Here is a 14,388-nt window from a genome sequence, read left to right as displayed (position 1 = left end):
CCCAGGGCTGCCCCCAACCCCAGGGGTTGAGGCTGTGTGCCCTGTGAGCCCAGGGACATAGAGGCTGTGTATCCTGCGTTAGGAAAGCCAGGGTAATCCAGCCCAGGATCATAGGGTGTAATTAGAGGCGGGGGTGGGGGAGACAGGAGCCACGGAGTGGGGCTCTGCTCTGTCTCCTCAATGTCCCACACCACCCCAGCCCTGCTCTCCTTAGGCAGCCAAGCAGCAGAATGGCAAGTCAGGGCCACAGCTCCCAGCAAGCACACAGAAGCTCACGGGAGCTGGTGTAGATCAAGGAACTGAGAATATGGGCTAGCCCAGCCCTGGAGGCCTGTGGAGGGGCTGAGGGCCCTTGAGGGGAGGGGGAGACGCATTGAGCAACTTGTCCAGCAGCTCCACTCACCGTCCTGTCGGCTGAACCCGTGGCCAGAAGAAAGTCATCAAAGGGAGAGAAATCCAAGTCCGTGACCAGGTCTGTGGGAGAGCAACGACTGACATGGGCCTCATGAGAACTCACCAGAACTTTGTTTCCAGCCCAATGTGATGTCTCCCCAAGGCAGAGAACCGCAGCCTAGGGTTTCACACAGGACACCTCGGCCCACACGGTGGCAGGCTGAAAGCCCACAAGGAAAGGCACTTCTGGAAACCCCTGCCTGTGATATACATGCCCCAGAACGGGCAAAGCCCTGCGTCAGGAAGCTAGCAGGATGACAGACACAAAGCTCCTCAAACTACTGAGCACCTGCCTTTGCTCAAAACCCAGAATGCAATGCGGGGTTCAGCACATCAACATGTGAATGAATGCGAGTACCTGCCCTGCTCTGGGCCCACGAGGTATTCACAAACCAGACAGTTGCCACCCAGCCCTAGGAGACCCTCACCACCTCACACACACGTCTCTGCAGACGTGGCAAAACACGGACTGAGCACGCAGGGGGACCCCAAGGTCAGGGGTCAGGACAGCTTCATGGAGGAGGCACGGGGAGCCCTGGGGAATATGAAGGACCAGAACAGGTTAGAACATCTGGGAGGCAGAGCCTGGATGACGGGCCTAGGCTAGGAGCTCTCTGCTCCTCAGGTCCCACCGGGGCTGACACTTGGCTTGAGGGCACCTGACCCGAGCCTGAGCAGCCAGCTGCTCTCATAAGGCAATTAAACCAGGAAGTGAGGTCTGGTGAAAGGGTGCCTCAGGGACTAGCCTTGGGGGGAGGGCAGCCAGCTGGGAAGGAGCCGTCAGGTCCTAGCCAGGACCCTCCTAAGGCCTGTACATCCAGCTGCTCCTTCAGCTCTGGAAGCTCCCCAGGCTTTCAGTTCTGGAAGCTTTCCTCCAAATCCCTTTTTGGCTAAAGCAAGTTGGAGCTGGCCTCAGTTCCTTGCAATCTAAGAACCTGAACTGCTCAGCTCCGGAAGGCCAGGAGAGGGAGATAGGGGCACGCAGAGTGAGCCACAGCGCAGACAGGAAACCCACAGTTCCTGAAACCAGCAGGGGGTGTGAGCATGATGGCCAGGCTTGCATCACCAGAGCAAGGCGCACGGTGACTTTCCCTGCTACCTGCCGCCCCAGTGGGGTCAAGCAGGTATGCTTTCCTCTCAGGCCAGAGCCAGACTCCGGGCACCCCGGCCGAAAGAGACAAAGACAAGGAGCAGTGAAGACAAGGACCCCGTGGGACAGCCCTGGCCCAGACTCCTGGAACACTGCCACCCTGCTTGTGGGCTCCACACTGGACAGGGCAGTGGCCAGCAAGAGCCACCTGGCATTCCCAAGGGGATGAGAAGCAGTGACCGGGTCGACCTGAGTGCGCAGCTGAGCTGACAGGCCAGTGTTCCGTACGTACATTTACCTCACCGAATCCTCACAACCACCCCTCGGGATGGCACTGTGGCATCATCCCCAAGCAGAGCATGGGGACAGAAAGGTTAAGTAACCAGCCCAGAGTTACACAGCTAAGAAAGGGCCAGGCTCGTGGTTGTGAGGGCAGTTTGGTTTCAGAACCTACATCCTCAGCATACCACCGCACTGCCTCTCCCAAATCGGAGCAAGCACCCAGCCACCCCACAGCCCAGAACGCAGGACTACTCTCTCAGCGCTTCCCAGCCGTCTGCTCTCCTGGAAGGCCGCTTGGCCTTGAGCCAGGAGGCAGAAAGCACCCCCTAAGGCAGGGAGGCAGCCAGAGGCCAGCCCACCACAGTGCCCCCCACCACCGCACCTAAGAGGACAGAGTGTGCCACTGTCTCCAAAGCAGGTTCTCAGGAGCCAAAGTTATCCCGGGAGCAGTGTGCCGGCAAGGTCAACAGTTGAGGCCGTGGTGAGGCTACCAGCCCTCAGAAGAGGCTTGGTCCAGCTTCTCCTCAAAGCCCTCCCAGTAACGGGGCCTTACAACCTACAGACACCAGCAGCCCGGGGCAGTTCCCCCATGGGTCAAGTGGACCAAGCACACGGGGGTCTCACAAGACCCGGTTCCGAGTCTGGCTCAGCCAACCGCGGTGCCGGTGTTGGCAGGTTCCCGATCTCTTCAAGCCTCAGTTTTCTTAGCTAAAAAACGGTTAAAAATCTACTTCAAAAAGGTGTAAGAGTGGATGAGAAAGCAGACTTCTTCCACGTGTTACAACACAGACGAACCTCAAATCACGAAACTCAGTGAAAGAGGCCAGATTTTAAAGACTACGTGTGGTGTAATTCCATTTATGTCAAGTGTCCAGAAAAGGCTGCGCTGTAGAGCAAAAGCTGGCGAACGTCTTCTGCAAAGGGGGAGGCAGTAACTATCTCAGGGTTTGAGGGCCAGACGGTCTCTGTCACAACTACTCAATTGTGTAGTTGCTGGGAGAAAGCAGTCACAGGCTGAATGTCAATGAAGAGGCGTGACCACGTCCTCACAAGACTATTTACAAAGACAGCAGCTGGCCGGGCAGCGGAGGGAGCTCCAAGACCCTGGCAGCAGGGGCAGGAAGAGGATCCACTGGCACCAGAGGTGGAAATGAAGTAACTGCAAAGGGGCACGAGGACCCTTTGCGGAAACGTCCTAACACTGGGTTACAGATACCTACCTCTGTAACTTTATTTTTTTATTATTATTTTTTTAATGTTTATTTATTTTTGAGACAGAGAGATAGAACATGAACAGGGGAGGAGCAGAGAGAGAGGTAGACACAGAATCTGAAACAGGCTCCAGGCTCTGAGCTGTCAGCACAGAGCCTGACGCGGGGCTCGAACTCACGGACCATGAGATCATGACCTGAGCCGAAGTCGGACGCTTAACCGACCAAGCCACCCAGGCACCCCTACCTCTGTAACTTTAATAAAAGTAATCACACTATTAACTGAAAACAAGTAATATCAATGGAATATAAATGATACCTCAGTAAAGTCGTAAAGAGCTTTAAGAAAGAATTAGATGAGAAAACATGGACGAGGTTCTTAGTGCATAGACGGCTCCTGACCCATCTTGGCCACCGTCACTCTGTTAGCTGCCGTCATCATCGTCTGGACCTCTATGCTGAGCTGCACACTCAGACTGGGGAGCCAGGGTCAGCCCCATTCTGTCAGCCGAGGTCGCCGGCCAGGCGGCCAGGAACGTCAGCAAGCCAGAGGGACTGGCCCACAGCCTCCGCCGCAGCTGCAGAGGGACAGAGGAGGCAGCTGGGCCAGGGCTGCCGCAGCCCGGGGAGAGCAAGCCGTTCTCTTGGAGTGGGCGGACTGCCAGGCGGGCTGCCGGGCGCCCCCAGAAGCAGCTGCAGCAGACAAAAGCTCTCTTTGTGAGGGCCTGTCTGCAGCCCTGCAGCCCAGCCAGACCCCTCCCTGAAGGGCCCCAAGCAGCCCTGCTGGGGAGGATGGCTGGTGGTGAGGGGTGGCCTCCTGGGTTCCAGGAGAGCACAAGGGGCTAAGAACTCCACAGGGTTGAGTCCTCTATAGTGACTGGGAGCCAGCATCAGCCTGGAGCCTGGGCCGGCCAGTGCATAACCCCCTTTCTCAGCTTAACCACCTGCAGCACTCAGCTTCCCTTCTCTCCACCCAAGTGGAATTCCCAGCCAGGACCCAGCCTTCCAATATGGACACCATCTGCACAAATGCACAGTGAAGACAGCAAGAGGGACTGGGAACCCATGGGACCGTAGGAGTCCCTGCACCCAGGGAGGGAGGAGCAAGTTCCAGACCACCTGGGTCCAGTTTCCACTCACCTGAATGGCAGCCCAGGTGGGCCACCTGTCTCTTGTCCTCTCCTTGGCCATCCAGAGGCACAATACCCAGCACACCTGTCAAACACACATGGAGGCTCCGACATCAGGCCTGATGGGAACTGTCTGCTGCCCAGGGCTCCCAGAGGACATGAGACCCAAAGCTCAGCCTTGGACCTTCCCAGAGCCTCCACCAATCAAAAGATCATAACCCTCTGGACACAGTCAGTCCAAAGTTAGGTTCTTACCCCCTACAAGAACCTTCTGTGACATCAGATGTACAGAAGACACTGGGGAAAAGGTGGTCTTTTTAGCATTGTGGGTCATACGAGGCCAGCTTAGGGCCACCGGTTGCCCCTTTTCCCAGCTTTACCTGAGAAAGAAGCTATCACTCAAGGGCACCGGGGCCGAAAGACAGGACACAGGTCAGGGCCAATAGCATATGTGAGCCTCTAGAGAAGCCTCTGGACCTTTTACTTATATGAGCTAAAGAGGTACCCGATTTTTGTCAGTTTGAGGTCTGAGTTAACACTAGCAACAAAAAACAAAGGGGACAGTCCCCTCGGTGTCTTCCTGGCCAATCTCTTAAAAACCACCGCCAGGGGGAAAACAAACAAACAAAAACAAACCCACAGCCAGTGTAGTTTATACAAAGTATACACACATGCCCTAATCAAAATCAATCTGATTACTGCACTTGACCAGTTTGTAGGGGTCTAAGGCCCTTCATGGTGCTGACCTCTGAGCCCCATGAGGATCCCCTAAGCCTCCAACCTGAAATGAGTCTGCCCTTCTGCCCCATTCTAATTAGGATGACAATGTATGAATCTATGTCCACCTTCCTACCTGGACGGTCAGAGTTAAATGCAATCAAGTGGCAGCTGGATTTGATATGGTTCCCACACGAGGGTGTGGTTCCTGCTCGAATGTCACCGATCCAGGCCTGAAAATAAAGAATAAGAATTGGGATGGACAGGCCTCTGATCGTAACTAAAGCAGGGGGTGGGTTATAATGCAGGGAACTCGACCTTAAAGCTGCACCACTAGAAATGCATTCCTTTAGATCCAACCCTGTCCCCATTCACGCACTCCCTTAGAATATTCAAAATGTTCCTGAAATAATAACCTAAGTCATGGAAGGAACAATTTTGTCTATTAAATCAAATCTCTAATAAGGGTGAGAAGGCTGTCAGAAGTGACCTCAGGCTAAATGAAGTCAAGAAGCCAACTGAACAGTGTGTGTGGTCAGGGGACTGTTTCTGTTAAAAGGGAGAGACAGAAGCAGAGAAAGCAGAAGTGAGCACCTAAGACAGAAGATAGACTCAACTTCCTCCAGGGCACTGCTGAAGGCCTCCACCAAGTACAGGGGGTGTCTCCTACGAGCCCCAGGAGATAACACTCAAGCTCAGAAAGGGGAAGAACCAAGGCCTCTCCACAAAGTCTCATAGAAAGGTGAGCAATGCACCTCCACGAAAAGATGATAATGTTAACACCCCCACAAACGGGGGGCAGAGGAGCACTTTTTCTGAAACTAAGACCAACAAGGCCCACATGTTTTCTCTGTTGGTATCAGAGCACTGTACAACACTCCTGCCTGCTTCCTGACACCCGAGCGGCCTTGTTTTCCAGCCCACCCACCCACAGCATGCCGGAAACCACCCCCATCGTGCAAGTTTCTATTTCAGTGTTCACCTGCCGTGGGTAGAACATTACCTTCTTGCATTATTTTTTCCTCCTGATTCATGTTTACTGTTCAGAGTGACGGGGAATATCTCTGAAAAGGAGAACAGATCACCTGTCCTCCCCTCTCCCTAACCTAAAGTGTTTAAAGCTTTCTCTGTAATCCCTGGTCCCATGCTTGACTGTTTACATTGCTGGACTAAGGCCCACCTGGGACAAGCCCCAAGGCCCATCAAGTATACTCGAGACCCTTTCAAGGAGCGCTGATGGCACTCAGAAAGATGGTATTAATGCAAATCTGAGCCAATCTCTACCCAATGCTCTCCACTTTCAACCTTTTAATGGCTCCCAACCGCACTCAGAAAACACCCAACTGGGGGGGCCTGGGTGGCTCAGTCGGTTAAGCATCTGACTTTGACTCAGGCCATGATCTCACGGTTCGTGGGTTCGAGCCCTGCGTCAGGCTCAGAGCCTGAAGCCTGCTTCAGATTCTGTGTCTCCCACTCTCTGCCCCTCCCCCACCTGTGTTCTGCCTCTCTCTCTCAAAAACGAATAAACGTTTTTAAAAGCTTTTTTTTTTTTTTTTTTTAAAGAAAACCATCCAACCTCTTCCTGTGGTCCTTGAGCTCTGCAGGACGGCTCTGGACTCATGTGACACATCCTGCTTCCCCAACACTGCCCCCCATCCACCCGGGGCTCACCTTCCATTCCTCTGCTAGGCTCTATTCCACCCTACTTTTCTTGTATCTGGCTGCTTCTCACCCTTCTGGTCTCAGCTTAAATGTCACCTCCTCCCTGCAGCTGACCCTGACCACTGTACTGAGAATGACCTCCACATGGCCATTTAGCTCCTGTGTTCTTCAGGGCACTTACTACAACTTGCAGAGCCCTTGAAGGCCTGTCTGCTTGCTGGCTGTCTCCCTCACAGGGGTGTAGGCAGTACAGAGGAAGGAAAGTGCGGTCGTGTTCACAGTGGTGGTTTCAGGAGCAGAGGGGAAGTACAGAGGAAATATCGTCCAGAGGATGAAAACTGGGCTTCTGCCCCAGGCTACCCTGCTGTGCTTTTGCTCCTGATGGGGTTACTAGAGGTCAGTTCCTAAGCCTTCCAAATAACATTGGGAGCAGCAGACCAGGACTGGCATCATCTCTAAAGCATACCTCTCATCAGGCCGGCTGCCCTTCCGGGGGTCTGAGACGCCCCCTAACACCTGGCTCAGCTCTTCCTCTGGGCTCCACCTCCTTGGGCCTCTCCAGACCCCACCCAGCCCCTGGCAGCATCACCCCAGTAAGAGAAGAGCTGCTCTTGCGCCAGCCACGAGAGAAGGAAGCGCCGGCGGAAGCCCGAGGGAGGGGCGCGCCTCTGTCTGAGGGGCTCCTGTTCTTCAGCTGACACACCCGGACTCGCGGAGGCCAGGGGAGAGAGAGGCATCCCTTCCACACCCCAGCCCCGGGCAGGGCCAATCGGGGCGGCAGGGAGGAGCTGGTGCCAGCAGCGCCCGGCCGCGGCTCCCCAGTGAGGCCGACCGGAAGCGGAGAAGGCAGGCAGCCTCGCAGGCCTCAGGCCTCCGCCGGGTCGGGCTGGTTACACCAGTTGGGGGTCCCAGCGCGAGGCGGGGGAGCTGGCGAACCGCGGGTCTCTCGAGAGGAGAGAGAGAGAGACTGGGTCAGGCAGCGCCGGACTCTGCCCTCCGGGTGCGACGGAACAACCCGGACGCCGGGCCCAGGCCTGAAGGGGGCGCCCCGGGGCAGGAGGGCTCGGGGGTCCCCGCGCGGGTCTGGGGAGGGGGAGGGGCAGGGGCGCGGGTCCTGCGGGCAGGGCTCACCTCGCGTCGGGACGGCCGGGCCTCCATGTGCCGGAACTTGGACACCTTGAAGCGGCTCATGGCGACGGGGAAGGCGGCGGGCGCAGCTTCGAAGACCCGGGCGTCGGCTCTCAGGTGCACGGACAGCCAGCCGTGACTCCCGCCGCCTCCGGCCCCGCCCGCGGCCACCCCTCTCGCGGCCACGCCCTGGAACGCCCCCCGGCCAATCACAGCCCGCTCCGGCCCGCCTGGCCCCGCCCCCGACCAATCGCCGCAGAGCTGTCCTGTGAGGCCACGCCCCGATGCCGGCGGGCTAGCCGCGCGGGCGAGAAGGTCACGTGTCGCGTGCGGGTCTGGTGGTCCCCGGCTCTGCGGGGCGTGCTCCCAGGCGGGGGGCAGCGTCCAGGTTTTGCAGTCAGGGGTTTGTCACGGGAGGCTCCGGGGTATGCGGGGCGCGGCCGGGGCGGAGAGGTGGCAGACGTGGACCAGCTCCATTTCGGATACTGGGACCGTGCTCAGGACAGAGCAGGCGCTGGCCGCGGTCACACAGCTAACGAGTGGCAGTTGGGGGAGGAACGGGAACCCGGGTCTGAGGCATATCCCAGCCGCGGGGCCCTCTCTAGGCCGGGTGGACTTGAAGGCCGGGCTGGGGCCTTCAGCGTCCCGGCAGTTAGGGCACGTCTTGGCTGCAGGGCGCGACGGGGCAGGACTGACCCCTGCAAGGAAATCAATGTATGATTTACAAATAAACCCAAAGGGAGAAAGATGAGGGAAACGGGGAATACCTTTAATAGCACATGCACCCCACCGGCGGCTTGCTTAGTCCCCGGGTCATTCAGGAAGAAAAGAGAACAAGCTTCATTCCACCTGGGGCCATTCATTCCACAAGCATTTGTTTGCGCTTTGAAAATCGAGTCCATGATTCCAGAACACGCTTTCTGCTTGCTAACAGACAGAACACCTGCTCAGGCGTGTCTGGAAAAGGGACTTTGATCTGAGGAATGTGAATGATTGCCGCGAAAATAACCTTTCCTAAGCCCATGTTAGAGAACGGCCTAGCTGCCTAGCTGGAGTTACAGGCCTACAGGGTGATTCTGAAGGCTTGGCCTGGTGGAGGGCACCAATGGACCCCACAAATGCAAGTTCCTTTTTACGGTGTTTACAGGTAAACTATGAGGACTAAAAGGCTACTTCCTTGTATCCTACCAAGGGAGTTAAAGAGCCACGACTTTGATCTCCATATACTAAAAATAGGATGCCAGTGCAGTTGAGGGAGGCCTGGAATTTGGAATTCTAAGCAGTCCGGCTGCTGCTGAAGTACAGCTTTCCCAAGGCTGCTACTCTTCAGACTCTGGAATTGCAGCAGCTTTGGAAAAGGCACCAGCAGTGCAGTCTTGGGATGGCTATGATGTTCAATTACTGCCAATATTGCTTCTTTTTCTTAAAATTGTGGTGAAAAACAACATATAAAATTTACTATTTTTGACTGTATAGTTCAGTAGTGTTAGGGACATTCACACTGTTGTGCACAACCTTATTGTGCAATCCTGAGACTCTATATCCGTCAAACAACAGCCCTTCATTTCTTTCCCACCAGTCCCTGGTAACCACCATTCTACTTTCTATTAGTTTGACTTTATCTTTTTTTATTATTATTTTTTTTTATTTTTAAGTAATCTCTACACCCAGTGTGGGGCATGAACTCACAACCATGAATGAGATCAAGAGTCACATGCTCCTGGCACCTGGGCAGTTCAGTTGCTTAAGTGTCTCTTAAGTGACTCCTGGGGCGCCTGGGTGGCGCAGTCGGTTAAGCGTCCGACTTCAGCCAGGTCACGATCTCGCGGTCCGTGAGTTCGAGCCCCGCGTCAGGCTCTGGGCTGATGGCTCAGAGCCTGGAGCTTGTTTCCGATTCTGTGTCTCCCTCTCTCTCTGCCCCTCCCCCGTTCATGCTCTGTCTCTCTCTGTCCCAAAAATAAATAAATGTTGAAAAAAAAAATTAAGTGACTCCTGATTTCGGCTCTGGTCATGATCTCAAGGTTCATGATCGGACCCCACATTGGGCTCTGTGCTTACATTGAAGAGCCTGCTTGGAATTCTCTGTCTCTCCTCTCCCTCTGCCCCTACCCTGTCTGTGCATGCATGTGCACACACACTCTCTTCCTCTCTCTCAAAATAAACAAACAAAAAAAGAATATAAACTTAAAGAAAAAAAAAAACCCACACAAGAGTCATGTGCTCTACCGACTGAGCCAGCCAGGCAATTCCCCACCCCCCTTTTCGAATCATTATTATTTTTTAGGATTTTTCTTTTTGAGTCTGATTATTATACCACTGTATTTACCACAGAATATATATCATTAATATACCACATTTTGTTTATCCAGCAACAGCCATTTGCGTTCTCCCTCCTCTTGGCTGTAGTGAATAATGCTGCGCTGAACATAGATGTGCAAATATCTCTTTAAAGCCCTGCTTTCAATTCATTGGGATATATACCCAGAAGTGAGGTTGTGGGATCATATAGTACTTACATTTTTTTGAGGTTCCTCCATACCGGATATTGCTTTTAGAATTACAATTATTAACAGCTTAATATGATCTGCTAATGTAGATTGTTTAAATCTATGGTATGCAGTAATCTCTTTTTGCATCAGCATAATTTGCTTTATAGTCTCCTGGGAGGGGACATTCAGACATTATGCATCGTAGTTCAAATGTAAATCAACTATAGATCTGAAACTATAAAAATCTTAGAGGAAAACACAAGGCAAAAGCTTCACAACACTGGATTTGACAATGATTTTTGGTTTTTTTTTTGGATATGACACCAAAAGATCTAGGCAAAAAAGAAAAAATCATGAAAAATTTAAAAATCTGTTTATCAGGGTGCCTGGGTGGCTCAGTCAGTTGAGCATCCAATTTCGGCTCAGGTCCTGGTCTGCTGTCATGGCAGAGCCCATTGCAGATCCTCTATCCCTCTCTCTCTGCCCCTTCCTTGCTTGTGCACTCTCTCTCCCTCTCTCTGAAAATAAACAGTTAAAAAAAAAACTATCATGGGGGCGCCTGGGTGGCTCAGTCAATTGAGTGATTCTTGCTTTCAGCTCAGGTCATGATCCTGGGATCAGCGTGGAGCCTGCTTGGCATTCTGTCTCTCTGTCCTTCTCCCCCTCTCCTCCACTCTCTCTCTCTCAAATAAATAAATAAATAAATAAATAAATAAATAAATAAATAAATAAATGACTCAAAACCACTATGAGATACCACTTCACACCCAATAGGATGATGCTACTACCAACAAACAAAAAACCCTAGAAAATAACAAGGGCTTTCAAGGATGTAGAGTAATCAGAACATTTGTGCTGTTGGGAATCCACAGTGTGTTGATGGGAATGTAAAATGGTACAGCCACTGTGGAAAAGAGTATGGTGGTTCCTCAACAAAATAAAAATAGAATTATCGTATGATCCAACAATTCCACCTCTGGGTATACACCCAAAATACTTGAAAGCAGGGTCAGAAAAAACACATTTGTACAACCACATTCATAGCAGCATTATTCACAAAAGCTAAAACATGGAAGCAATCCAAGTGTATGTTGACACATGAATGGATAACCGAAATGTGGTATATACATATAATAGAATTTTATTCAGCTTTAAAAATGAAGGAAATTCTGACACATGCTATAACATGGATGAACCTTAAGAACATTATGCTAAGTGAAATAAGCCAGTTACAAAAGGACAAATAGTGTATGATTCCACTTATATGAGGTAGTTAGACTAGACAAAATCACAGAGACACATGGGAATGCAAGCTGGTGCAGCCACTCTGGGAAACAGTATGGAGGTTCCTCAAAAAACTAAAAATAGAACTGCCCTACGACTCAGCAATTGCACTACTAGGTATTTATCCAAGAGATATAGGTGTGTTGTTTCAAAAGGACACATGCATCCCAATGTTTACAGCAGCACTATCAACAATAGCCAAAGTAGGGAAAGAGCCCAAACGTCCATCGATGGATGAATGGATAAAGAAAATGTGGTATAGGGGCATCTGGGTGGCTCAGTCGGTTAAGCATCCGACTTCGGCTCAGGTCATGATCTCACAGTTCATGAGTTCAAACCCACGTTGGGCTCTGTGCTGACAGCTCAGAGACTGAAGCCTGCTTCGGATTCTGTGTCTCCCTCTCTCTCTGCCCCTAACCCACTCGCATTCTGTCTCTGTCTCTCTCAAAAATAAATAAACATTAAAAAAAAATTTTTTAAGAAAATGTGGTATATATATATATGTGATGGAGTATTACTCGGCAATCAAAAAGAATGAAATCTTGCCATTTGTAACTATGTGGATGGAACTGGAGGGTATTATGCTAAGTGAAATAAGTCTGAGAAAGACAAAAATCATATGACTTCACTCCTATGAGGACTTTAAGAGACAAAACAGATGAACATAAGGGAAGGGAAACAAAAATAATATCAAAACAGGGAGGGGGACAAAACAGAAGAGACTCAAATACGGAGAACAAACTGAGAGTTACGGGAGGGGGGATGGGCTAAATGGGTAAGGGGCACTAAGGAATCTACTCCTGAAATCATTGTTGCACTATATGTTAACTAGTTTGGATGAAAATTAAAATAAATAAATAAATAAATAAATAAATAAATAAATAAATAAATAAATAAAATCATAGAGACAGAAAGTCGAATGGTGGTTGCCAGGGGCCTAGGGAGAGGAGGGAATGGGGAGTTTGTTGTTTATGAGTGTAGAGTTTCAATGGATGGTGGTGAATCAAAATCAAAATTTTGAATCAAAAATCAAAATTTTTGCAAGAGGATAGATGAGGCCAGATTCAGTGCAAACAAATTCTTAGATCTAGTTATCTGCCCCTGAAATGACTGTTTATTAAGATGCATGTTGGGGGTACCTGACCAGCTCAGTTGAAAGAGTGTGCGACACTTGATCTTGGAGTCATGAGTTCGAGCCCCACCTGGGATTTAGAGATTACTTAAATAAATAAAACTTCAGAAAAACAAGAAAAAAATTTTAAATGTCTGTTTATTTTTGAGAGGGAGAGGGAGAGAGAGAGGGAGGGGGGGAGAGAGAGAGAGAGAGAGAGAGAGAGAGAGAAAGCTAGTGAGTGGGGGAGGAGCAGAGAAAGAGGGAGACAGAATCTGAAGCAGGTTCCAGGCTCTAAGCTGTTAGTGCAGAGCCCGATGTGGGGCTCAAACTCACGAACTGTGAGATCATGACCTGAGCTGAATCGGACACTTAACTGACTGAGCCACCCAGGTGTCCCCCCACCCTCCCAAAAAATGTTTTTATTTTCTTATTTATTTTTTAATTTAAAAAAATGTGTATTTACTTTTGAGAGAGAGGGAGACAGTGTGAGCGCATTGAAATGTTTTCAATGTGCAAAATACATCACAAAAATTGGGAAAAACACTCCATATCCCATCCCAGAGAGACAGAGCAACCTGCATTATTATTTCGTTGTGTCTCAAATGGAGGTGCACCCATGTATTCTTGGAGCTCTGAAGTTTTACTATACCTAGTGATCTGATTTTTTACAGTGACACGTGAAATATTTTGACAGACACAAAATTTGACTTTTGTGGTGATAATTTACAACCAAAGGGCATTTTCATAGAAAAGACTGTCATTTGCTAAGGTGATGTTTTTCACATTGGAATCCACTGATTACCAGAGGATCTGGAGCTTTATTCTCCGTGTCTGTGATCCTTGTTTGTTTCCTTTAAATGAGTCCCTTTCGGGAGCACGGAGGTGGCTCAGTCCATTAAGGAACCGACTTCAGCTCACATCATGATCTCGTGGCTCCTGACTTCAAGCCCCACAACGGGCTCTGTGCTGACAGCTTAAGTGCCTGGAGTCTGCTTTGGATTCTGTGTCTCTGTCTCTTTCTGCCCCTCCCCTGCTCCCACTCTCTCTCTCTGTCAAAAAAAAACCAAACATTAAAAGGGCCCCTTTCACTTCTCAGGTTTATGAAACATTAAGTTTAAGCCTCATTTGGGCAGAATAATATTTAGCTGCGAGCCAGAGACACCTGTGGTTTATTTAAAAGGTCGTTTAGGAAATTATCAGCATGGAGGTCCCACTGGGGAACACCCAGGTGATCAAGGCGAGGACGCCCCATCCCCCATCCCAGTGTGACACTGCACCTCGATTATTTTGTTGCTCTGTAAGGAAACTGCACCCACACGGATGTCATTCATGCAGGGTTACACATTCCACACCTCCTTGGAATTGTCCCGTATCCTCTTGGAGAGGAAAGGAAATGCTACAACTAGAGAAGCAGCTGCCTCTTGTTGCCTCCGAAGAGACTGGCTCAGGCCCTTCTGTCTTCCCTGGAAGGGACCCTCACTCACCAAGGGAGGAGAGCAGCCAGCTCATGGGGTAGCCATGGACTCTAGTCCCATTGTGGTTTGGATAGTCAGAGTCTGCAGGAAATCACCGACTAGACCATACTTCAAACTCCCTACTAGCTCTCACCGATCTCACTGCCTCAGGAGGGTGGCAAAGAGCCCAGTGGGACAGTGTAGCGACAAGTGCAGAGGGGGAGTGAGTCTTGTGCGCCTTTTGCAAGTAGCATTTGTTTCTCCTCAAAGCTACGGCTTGGGCTTTAGACTGGAGAAGGGGGGTGGGTGGGTGATGGACACATGACACACTCTGCCTGGGGGCCATGGGGAGGCGTGGCCCGCCCGTGTGCTCA

At 51.0% G+C, this 14,388-nt stretch overlaps 1 protein-coding gene across 2 annotated transcripts in view; it reads right to left on the bottom strand.

Annotated features, from left to right (window-relative positions):
* CORO7 (coronin 7) overlaps positions 1-7,848 on the bottom strand; it is a 57,446-nt gene extending 49,598 nt beyond the window's left edge. The window contains exons 1-4 of one of the 2 annotated variants that reach the window (XM_047839155.1): positions 7,677-7,848; positions 5,020-5,116; positions 4,177-4,251; positions 404-474 (exon numbers count right to left, since the gene is read on the bottom strand). In XM_047839155.1, coding sequence (XP_047695111.1) covers positions 404-474; positions 4,177-4,251; positions 5,020-5,116; positions 7,677-7,736 — 303 coding nt within the window. In that variant the 5' untranslated portion in view covers positions 7,737-7,848. The remainder of the gene's footprint in view (positions 1-403; positions 475-4,176; positions 4,252-5,019; positions 5,117-7,676) is intronic. The other variant, XM_047839156.1, reaches the window with a different exon arrangement.
* Positions 7,849-14,388: the final 6,540 nt, after the last annotated feature.

This window comes from Prionailurus viverrinus, chromosome E3, assembly GCF_022837055.1.
Source record: "Prionailurus viverrinus isolate Anna chromosome E3, UM_Priviv_1.0, whole genome shotgun sequence".
In the NCBI taxonomy this organism is placed as follows: Eukaryota; Metazoa; Chordata; class Mammalia; order Carnivora; family Felidae; genus Prionailurus; species Prionailurus viverrinus.
The sequence above is the reverse complement of the archived record's forward strand: the minus strand, read 5'-3'. Positions and strand labels throughout refer to the sequence as shown.